Raw genomic sequence first — 10912 nt, forward strand, 5'->3', positions numbered from 1 at the left:
CTGTGGCATAGTTTAGAGCTATAAATCAAGCTCCGTCCACTACTGTGCTCAGTATTGAGCTTCAAACAAAGCTGTGCATAGTGCATATGCTGCCACAGATAGATGCACTTATTTCTACTTGAGATAGCCTTGCATAGTTTCACACTAGATTACAGTTAACTAGACCATAAGATATGTTTCACTGTCCCATACAGTGGTGATCTACAACCAGATCATGTTTTCCCAAATCCCAGTAAATCCTCAGCAGAACAAAGTTCTACACTGTTCTGAGAAGCAAAGAAAAAAATCTTTGCTAACACAGTTTGCAATAGTTCTAAGACCATCCACTAACATGACTGTGAACTACTTAGAAGGAATGACACTTGTTTACTTACCTACAGACAGATAGGTCTTCTTTTCGATGTCATAGGCACAGACTGCACTTGTGCTTCCACACTCCTCAACACCATAACAGAAGTTTATTTTGTAAACTACCTCTTTGTCTGTATCAATTGCTTTCCAAGTGTAACTGAAAAGAAAAAAAAGCCTGTTAGTTGGTATTCATGTTGTCCTAACTGTCACCCTCTAGATACCAGTCCCTGAAATAACGAAGTTTAAAGCTAAGAGCACCACTTAAGAGATTCATATTTGTGCTCTATATTTGTAAATACCAGAAATAATTGCTATGGTGGAGGGACCAAGAACATATTTAAGCACTTGTGGAGCATGCGTCAGGTCCGTTTTTCCCTTTCTTTTACACCCAATCACACATTCTTCCCTGTGAAATCTCTGTGAAAACCACTCTGACTAGGTATATCACTGTAGTCATCCTTTTTCCTTGACAGCCTGATAAATTTCTCAGACATCTTTGGCAGGCCCCACACTACTGCACTTTAGCAATACCCAATAACAGTGGCAGAAGTGCTAAGTCTAAGTTTCATCCTGCCTGTCCGCAGTGGAGCCACCGAGCTTCAGGATCAAAATTGGGGTCGAGATTCTCACAGCATTCAGGCTAAAAGCTGCTAATAGTGCTTATTAGGGCCTAGCTGCACCTTTATGCATTTTACATGTTATATATATACATATCTATGTATGTATCAGAAGGACAGTTTCTGAAGGGTAATGTCATAAGCTGGAAACCAAGCAGAGCTATCCACAAGAGATGCAGTGAAAGATCACACTATCTAGCTACAGCCGTATCAGAAAGTCAGCTGTCTAGAAACTGGGAAAGGAACACAAAGCTCTGGTTAAATACAGCAGGTAATAAATCACAGTAACAGCAGGAAAAAATTTAAATTAAGCATAGTTCAGAGGTAAAGCAAGGAGTCCCTTCCCCTCACAGCAGGCACTAGGACTGCAGTGAGATGTAGTCAGTCACATGATGCAGCATCACTCAGTTTTGAGGCAGGCCCAGGTCAGCTAGTTTAGAGCCAGGAACTCTTTAGACAGCCTGGCTTACTAGCAGAGTGCTCTGGCCAAGCTCTGTTAAAGAAGCACAGCTCAATAAATGTTTGCCATCAGCCTGGCTCAGCTACTCCTCTTCTGGCACTGGCAGCAGCCTGCATCCTCTGGACACTATGGATTTTTGCAACACAACAGATTCTCCAGCTTCCCTTCTATCCCCAGTGTAAACTTCAGTAGGATTAATATAGACTCATCACATCAAAAAACTGAGGACAGCACAGTGACTTACTAGGCATTCCTATTATTTACAACTCACATAGAGTGAGTAACTGATCCACAGAAACATGTCTTAATCTAGAAATCTAAACTGATGTGAAGCTTCACCTGTAAGGTTCGTTTGTCTTAATCTCTGGCTCATAGGTGTTGCACCACTTGCCACTATCATACCCCAGATCCTCCTAAAAAGGGGAATCATTCTTGTTCCACTCTGAAGTCCAGTCCTTGGGTAAGAAAGGGGAAGCAACAGTTCAGCTACTTTACTCTAGATTTTAAAACCTCTGAGACCTCCTCTCAAACCCAGTGCATCCCATATTTAATCAAAGAGTCAGCAGTAAGATATCACATAGTTTTCCATTTTAATTACTGACTACAGGTCCCCTGGCTTCCCTGTACTACAGCAGCAGTAATAATTTCAGTATGCTAATGGCTGGAACAAGTTAGGGACAAATGCAAGAGAGTTCTCTCTGTGAACTCAAAAAACTAAGATGAAAATCTTCATATACAATAAGCCTTTATATTTTAAGGTTCAAAAACAACTTGCCAGGTACTGAGTCATACCCAAGACACCAATAAAACTATATATTCAAGGACTGTGTCTCAATCCTAGACAAACACTTGCCATTATTCTTTCCTCATAAGCAGGCATATCTGACATTTTACAATCGTACTGATTAGTTCTCTGAGCTAGTCTCTTGTGTTTCTGAAGTGGATAAAGGCAAAATTGACGCAGGATGAAGATGATAATTAAGCTACAGAATAACCAAGTTCAGCAATGGGAAAAAGCTTGACAATACAAACATAAAAAGTTGGAAGAACCTGACTATCTTCAAGGGCTCTGAAAACAGAAAGGCTAAACCTGGTTTTACATCCAGGACAAAATGTGTTCCAATCCAAACCCAACTTCTTCACAATGAAGCCCCAGAAAGTTACCATTTCACTGAAAATTTCTCAAGGGCTCCAGTACTCTTTGTTGACTGGTTTTGGCACATGACAAAAACATAACAAATAATACTACAGCACAAAGGTTCTGATCAAGCTGGAGTGTTTCTTCAGTGTGTTGTTTTTTTATAGAGAACTCGCAAGTTAAAAAATTCTTGTTTCATTCAAAAACAGATAAGTCCCTCACACAACAGAATTATCAGTCAGAGACTAAGGGTTTGCTTTCCCAGTTCCATGTTATGAAATAGAGGAAATCAACAGCTTCGAGTCAGTTCACCCACAGGCCAGAAGCAAAAGAGAAACAAGACGAGCAGTTTAGAGAACAAAAGCAAAGCAGTCTCTGAAGCCAGTCCTTCCCTCCACCCTTTCACAGGCACCTGGACAGGGAAGGTTATTTCCACACAAAGGAAATAAGAAATCTGACGTTTAATCATGTTCCAAAACACAACTTCAAGGGCACATATAAATGAAAATCTAGTGCAGTTTCAGAGTAGCATTACTTTCAAGGAAGTTATAGGGAGGTTTTTTTTTCTAAAAATGTGTGTAAGGAGCAAGGTAGGATTTATGCATTGGGAGTAACAGCAGCCTGGAGGTGGCATAAGCAGCTGTTCTCAGAGAGATGCAAAATAAACTTTCACAGTAAAAGCAAGAATTATTTCTCTCACGAGAAAAGGCTCCTGGCATTAAATCAGTACCTGGGAATAGTTTCAAGTTGCATCTGCTCTACTTTCCAATAAGATACAAGCTGACCTCTCCACTGCAACCCATAATGGAAACAATCTGTTGGCAATCACATTGCCCATCCTGGCCATGTGAGTCACATGGACTGGTTTCCTCCAGCTTGCTGAGCACCCTCCTCCACCAGTGGTGATGCCTGATGTAATTACCTCCTCACCACGGCCAGATGAAGTTATCCTGTTTGAAGGGCTTAAGCTATCCTGCATTCCATGCAGTTGAGCTAGTTTAGGGAGCTGCTATACCAACAGCTTTAAAAAGTAACAGCTGTGGTCATGGGGTGGGGTGCAATGCACCCTCTGATCCAGGGGGCTTAATACAGCTGCTACTCACAGATTAAACCATTCAAGCAACCATTTCTGGTGCAGCTCAAGATCTGGGCTCAAACATGGTGTCTGCCTCGATTAAAACTGTCAGTTACTTTTGCTGAAACCTCAGCATGACTCCTCTTTTCTTATAAACCCAACTGTGAACTATCCCACAGTTACGAGCTATGAAACACACACCCACGTCAATGCCCCCAGGGCAGGCTCTCCTCCTGTCCCTACACAATGTTTCTGGCCCCAGCACCCGACACAAGCTGGGCCCAGGGACTGTGCTCTCTCGAAATTAACTCAGCAAAAACAACAGGTGTGTGTGAGTGGAGAAGGGACGGAGCCTCACCAGTTCCCAGTCTGGCTTACAGTAGTTTCTGGCCATGCACCAGCAGCTGGAGGCAGGGAAGGAGGCAGGGCTAGCCCAGGCCACTGTCAAAAACAGTTGTGCAAGCAAGGTCCAAGCAAGATACTGGGAATAACCTTGCCTGCGGGTCAGCCTTTCCAACTACCTAGTGTTGTTTTAAGACACTGAAGTAAAAGCATGAAAAAGAAAATGAAACTACTTTTCAGCAAGCTTTAAAATCAAATAAGAGCTCCACTTTTTTTTTTTCCCCTTGTGATCAGCAGCTGATGCACTGGAGTCAGAGGAGGTGCAGATGGCTATCGGCTGTCACAACACGTGTCCCCACACCAGAGAGTCTGAGCACTAGTGAACCACTTCAAATGCAGCAGAGTACCAGAAAGACTATTGCCACCATTCTCACAACTATGGTTCAAGCTTTTTGGTTCTTAAACTGTTACCCAAGGGATGACTGCTAGGAAGAACAGTACACACTGCTCCAAACAGCTGTAAAGCATAGTTTCCTCTCTGGAGAATGCACTGAAATGGCTCCTTTTGCTGAGGGGGTGTTACACAGACAATCTGGCAGAAAGACAAGGCAAGCTACAACCACAGTTAGAAAGCAGCTCCATATATGACTATCATGACTATCCATCCACAGAATTTTGTGCATGGAAGCTCCTCAGCTACCAGAACAGTGAAGAGATTCAACAGTATCTGAAGTTCTTTATGGGCAGTTTCAACCAGCAAAATTTCCAGAATGGTCACTGCAAATTTGAAGCTTGCAGCTCACTCACCACAGAAATCACTATTAAATGTGGCTACCATTGTCACACAAATATGTATGGTAAAGAAATCTCCAGTCAAAGCAATCTCTCCTTACAGCAAATGCAAGCTTGAATGGCACAAAGTACAGCCATTGCTATGCTACAAGAGATTTTTAATACATCCCCACCCATGCTTAGTTCTGCCCTAGCTTACCCATCACCTTTTCCAACTATCATGCACACCATATGTCTTCAGACAAGTTTTCTAGAACATGTAACGTGTAATACTCTTACAGCTACACCACAAGCTCTTCGGCTTTTTCCATCCAAAAGACGTCTGGTCTTTCATGCTGCACACTAAACCACATCTATTACATCATTTTACAGAATGCCTAAGAAAAGGGATAGCAATTTGAAGTACACAAGAACTATCGCAGGCTCATGTGCTGAGAAATCACATTCACGCCATTATAATGAGAGCTTCCCAGGCATGTGAAGCAACCATGTACACAGGCAAATAAGTCCAGTAATAACTTATTTATTACATCTCCCACTTCAATATGTCAAAGCACTTAACAGAGCTGAGCAAGTGCACCCAAAGGTCACCTCTCTGTAGTCAGCACATGCTTCTTCACCAGGGCCAAGCTGAATGCTAACCCCAGGGTTTCAAGCAGCACACATGAGCAGAGTTGTGGTTTCATGACAAAGGCTGAAGAGACGATGTCTGGATGAACAGAACTGTACATCATACAGTCAGCTCTAGGAGCTGTTATTAAAAACCATAACATTAAATGTAAAGTAGAAATGACTTACGACCCCAAAAATGGAGGTCTGCCTGACAGCAATCCTGTGTTGTACAGCAGTTTGAGATTTCCTTCCATTCACAAGTCTAAAAATCATTGAAGTTATGCAACAACTCCTATCCTTGCAAGGGAGCAAAACCATCACCTGTCATTAAATCACCTCTCATTCAGTTTAAATTTTCAGGCAAAACAGCACACAGAGGATGTAGTTTGTATTTGCTGCTCTACCATCACAACCAAAGCATTTTCTACAAATTTTTCAGAAAGGAAAATTTGCTACAGAAAGAAACTTCCAGTAACTCCCCCAATGTTACTGTCAGGCTTTCTACTGAAGTACAGTTAATTTTGTGAACAGTTATTTAAGTCCAACTCCAGAATTTTTCCTGCATTGTAACATGAAAGACATAAAGGGAATAAGAAAAACGGAGAAAGAAACCAAACTAACTAGCAACTTCTTATATCCAACCAGTTCCCTGTATTCTTTCCCAGATGCTCATACTGCAGCAATCCTGGAGAAACCTCTACGCAGAAGATAAAATGAGAATTCCAACTGCAAGTCACATGACAGCACAGTCAGCTGTCAGAGCACACATGAACAAAGGAGAAAGCAAAACGAAATCAGTTACCGAAGCCATAACATTAGGCAAAGTTTCAGACAATTAAAGGTTTTCTTCTTTCCCCAGACTGTCCAAGCATACTGCAGTAAGGCTATACAAAACAAACAATGAAAACCACCAGCTCAAGTTTAAGTAGCCTCATGCCACAGTTCTTGCGCAAAACAGTTTTGACAGCTTTCCTCTTCCCTGCAAAACAGCTTTCCTGCTCTTACTTACAGGAGAGCCAGTGCCTCTTCTAACTCCCAACAGTTTTCTTCCCTGCCCACCTTGACATTCACGCACCAGACACAGAAGCTGCTGCAGTTTCACCAGGCCCATCTACTACAACACATAAAAGCCAGGACACTGTTTTCTTAGCAGTTGTAAAAAATAAAAACCTTGTCTTAAGCCAGTACAAAAATAGGTTGGCCAGGGACCTGTCCTGCACACCCTCACTGTATCTGTCAGCTGAGACATACAATAATAGAGTGTTTGTGTTACCTGTATCATCACTCACTTGGTATAGATTTTTGGCAACGGTACCTAAGAAGACACTTAACCACAACCCCATGGGGACTTCCCACCTATCAGACCATAGGATCTTTTTTCCTTTACCCATTCTAGATTACTAGGTATAGGTCCTTCAAAGCAATTGGCACAAAAGCCATGGCACAACAGAAAATACAAGTTTTTTGAAGTGGTCCATCTTAAAAGGAAAACTGCTGATTGTGCTATCTATTTGCAAACTATTTTCACTTGCCAGCAACAAAATGAAACTAGCTGAAGTAATTTGCATCCAAAAAGAGACTGCACGTCTCCTTAAGGCGCTCTCAAATATTCCTCTCCTCACAGACATGCAACAAAACCAAGACAGATATTGACGGAACTTAACATACTTCTCTCTAACTAGGAACTGCTTGAGAACCAAATAATTTAGGGTGTTTTTTATTTAAAAAATGTCAGGAGTTAAAGTCCCTCCAGAAGCTACAAAATAGTTTCTCGCTTCTGTCCCAATTCTACAACTAGGCTGGTCATCTGACAAAACCATATTTTGCCAGCCTCATGGGTTAATTTTGCAAGCAAACCTACTTTTTCATTATTTAACAATATCATAACCCAAATTCCACCAGGCAGAGAACCTATTCCCTCCAGCAATCCAAACTGCCCTCAGTGCTACATTCACCGTGTTACATTGGTGCCTGCCCAGTGCCACTGATTGAGATAACATGTTCTTGTATGTGCTCTGCATATTCCACCTAAATAACGAAGAAATTAGGACCAGCAAGATATTAGTGCCAGACTAAATTCATGGCTGAAATTAGACTAGAAACATGCCAAAACACGAAGAATAGTGCCATTTCGACATAGCACTTCTCAAAGCTTTCTTAACTCACCTGTAAGTAACTTAATGGCACGTGATGATACCCTTAGTATCAAGTGACTATCAAGTGACATCCCTTCCAAACCACGTTGGGTTTTTCCCACACTAGAATGGCCACAGTGGCACAAACCAGCAGTCCTGACTACAGGCGACTTGCACAGATCGAGTCTCATCTTCTCATCTGCAAATTCCGTCTGCAGAGAGCGACGCGAGGAGGTCCCGGCGGGGACCGGCCCCACGCCGCCGAAACCCCCCAGCCCACCGGAGGGCTCCTCCAGCCCCCCAGCCCTGCTGGGCGCTCGCCACGGGCCAGCCTCGGCCCCCACCCGACACCCGCCCGCCGCCTCCCCGGGCCTCACCTCCCTGCAACGGCCCACCAAAACGCCCGCTCAGGCCGCCTTGCGGCTGCCGGCCCGCCCTGCCGAGCCCACCGTGCCCAGCGCAGCGCCTGCGCTCCTGCGGCCCCGCGGAGGCAGGGCAGGCACGGCACCGGGACAGCCCCCATCTCCCGCATCCCCCGGGCTACAGCCCCTTCTCCCGCCGCCCCTCCCGTCCCGCCGCGCCGCCCCACCTGCAAAGCTTGCCGCTAGGGTCGCTGAGGGCCCGGCCGGGCGCCGCCCCCTGGCGGCGGAGAGCGCCAGGAGCGGCGATGACGAGGAGCGGGCCACGGGCCATCGGGGCACGGCGCCATAGCCGGCGGTGCCCCGGACAGCAGGCGGCCGCGCCGCGCCGGCATGTGACTAGCCGCGCGCCCCCGCCCCTTCACGTGACGGCGCCATGTGCTGGCGGCACGGCGAGCACGTGACGCGCCCCCCGCCGCCGCGCGGGCGGAGCCACTCCGTGATCCGGAACTGGGAGCGCGATATCCGGACTCTGTGTCTGTGTGTCTGTGTCTGTGTCTGTGATCTCTGTGTCTGTGTCTGTGTCTGTGTGTCTGTCCGTGGGGGCGCCGGGAGCCCCGAGGATGGGGTATTCCTCCTCTGGAGCGCAGCCTGCGCAGCTGGGAGCTGCCCGGAGCAGAGTCGGGGCGGTGCCGTGCCGGCCTTTGGCGTGTGGGGTGTGCGGGGGCTCGCCCTGTGGGGAGCGCTGTGAGTGGCTTGGGGTGTCCTGGAGCGGCTCCAGCGGAGGGCAACAAAGGGTTAGGGACTGGAGCATCTCTCCTACGAGGAAAAGCTCAGGGGATTCGTCTCGAGAAGAGACAACTGAGAGCGGAGCTCATCAGTGTCTAGAAGTGTCTGAAGGGAGGGCGCCAAGAGGATGGAACCAGGCTCTTGTCGGTGGTGCCAAGCACTAGGACACGAGGCAACGGGCAGAAACTGATGCACAGGAAGTTCCACCTGAATATGAGGAAGATCTTCACTGTGCCGGTGACTGAGCACTGGAACAGATTGCCCAGAGAGGTTGTGGAGTGCCCCTCACTGGAGATACACAAGAACTGTCTGGATGTAATTGTATGCTATGTCCTTTATGATGACCACCCACTGTGGTCCCTTCCAACCTGACCCATTCTGTGGCTTGGTGATTGAGTCTGAGAAATCTTGTTTGGAAAACTTTAATGGAGTTTTAAACAAGTCACTTGAAACGTGCTGTGAAATCTTGGGTGAGAGCAGAAAACTAGGCCCGTTAGGAATGAAGACTGAGGAAGCAACGGCAGCAACGTGGCTCTCTGGCTGCAAGAGTTATTAATGCAGTGAGGAGACTGGTGTGGTCTAGAAATTACTCCATTTCAGGAGAACAGGAGGGGTGGCTTGCCCAAGGCAGCAGCCTTGTCAGGAGGAAGTGGAACACATACAGTTCTACCTCCATTGCTTCCTGCACTACCAAGAAAAGCCATCTGTCCCAGAGCTTGTGTAATTATTTCCAGGATTTAGAAAATTTTAACTGGAGTGTTAAGATTCAAAATAGATACTTAACAGTTAAATTTTACAGAAGTTAAGAAGAACACTGTTCAGAGTGAGAAGAGGCATAAAGGTGGGGAGAGTGAAAGAAAAATAAAAATTACACTAGCTAAACAGACAGCTGTCTTACTTGTGTGAAGAAACTCTCTTCACTAATTATGGATGCTTTCCAAAACCCATTTGTACAAAGAAATGTAAAAGGCCTACAGCTGAAATAATTTTGGTTTTTCTTGCCCCACTCCCTGGCACCCAAGGGAATAAGACAGCACTGAAGATCTGCCTCTGTGGCAGTTTAGCCTGATTCCAGGCTGCTGTGATCTACTCCTTTTACTCTCTTTTCTCTCAGATATTCTACTTTCCTCCTTTTCAGTAGCATTAGTTCTGCAGCAGGGCAGTCAGCTAGCTGAAAGCTAAAATCCTATTCTGATGGTTTTGTGTAAGTTTTCAGCTGTATCTGTTGCCTGCCTGACTTGGCTCACTACGTATCTGCACAAACACCCCCACTAGCTCAAGGAGAGGGAGAGGAAGGCATGGCAAGTGCTGCAGGGGGAGGAGGCCCCGAGTAGCATCACTTGTAGCTGCTGTGAAGTTTCACCCAACCAGAGGAGCCAGAAGTACAGCTCAGTCAAGCCAATTGCTCCCCACTGCCTGTCTGCTTGCATGAGATGCTGATACTTGTGTGAAGCCACTCAATTCAGTTCATTAGTCCAACAGAAAAAAACTCCTTCTAAAAGAAACTGGGAATATTTTTCTGTAGCAGCTTAGTGAAGTGATGAATCCTGGTAGAAGAGCAAGGGAGGAGGAGGAAGACCAACCACCACATTGGTTGGTCTGTTAAGCTGTAGTGGCAATTTAGCTTTTAGAGTTATCACAGACAAACCTAATAGCATTGTCCTCAGCTCATGAAGAGAGGAAGAACTTCAGTATTTATGCTGGAAAGGAAGTTATGACATGAAACAATAAGTGATCTGTCTTTGCTCATAACCCAAAAAAAACAATTAATGAAAAAGACTGGGTAAATGCTATTATCCTCTATAGTTTTCTACTACTGTATGACGGATTACTGTGAATTCTTGCTCTTTTATTTTAACCTTCAGTGCATTCCTTAAAGCTCCAAATCTGATTGCTTAAGAATCTCCGTTGTCTGCTTTTAAGACTCCAGCCTGTATAGTTTAAAGACAAGCTTAATGACACAAACTCAAAGGCTCAGAAGAAGACAAATCAGTTGACAAAAGGAATACAAAGTCTATTATTTCTGTGGTTATGTTTCTTAAACTTTGCTGCTCTGCTGGCAGTATCAGCATCACTCTAAACAGAGCAGTGCAAATATATAAGATTTACTGGAAATTCTGTCTCTGCTTACAAAGTTGAATTAAAAATGTATTGACCAGGAAATTCACTGCAGACAGCAGAGCAGGCAAACCTACTGTAACTGCTGATATTACTAGCTACCTGGATTTCTGCAAATAAAGCT

At 45.1% G+C, this 10912-nt stretch overlaps 1 protein-coding gene across 1 annotated transcript in view; it reads right to left on the minus strand.

The window, feature by feature from the left end:
• IGF2R (insulin like growth factor 2 receptor) overlaps positions 1-8045 on the minus strand; it is a 56538-nt gene extending 48493 nt beyond the window's left edge. The window contains exons 1-2 of the mRNA XM_018077729.2: positions 7900-8045; positions 375-508 (exon numbers count right to left, since the gene is read on the minus strand). Of these exons, the coding sequence (XP_017933218.2) occupies positions 375-508; positions 7900-8045 (280 nt within the window). The remainder of the gene's footprint in view (positions 1-374; positions 509-7899) is intronic.
• Positions 8046-10912: the final 2867 nt, after the last annotated feature.

Source organism: Manacus vitellinus, unplaced genomic scaffold (assembly GCF_001715985.3).
Source record: "Manacus vitellinus isolate BGI_N305 unplaced genomic scaffold, ASM171598v3 scaffold_4_pilon, whole genome shotgun sequence".
NCBI lineage: Eukaryota > Metazoa > Chordata > Aves > Passeriformes > Pipridae > Manacus > Manacus vitellinus.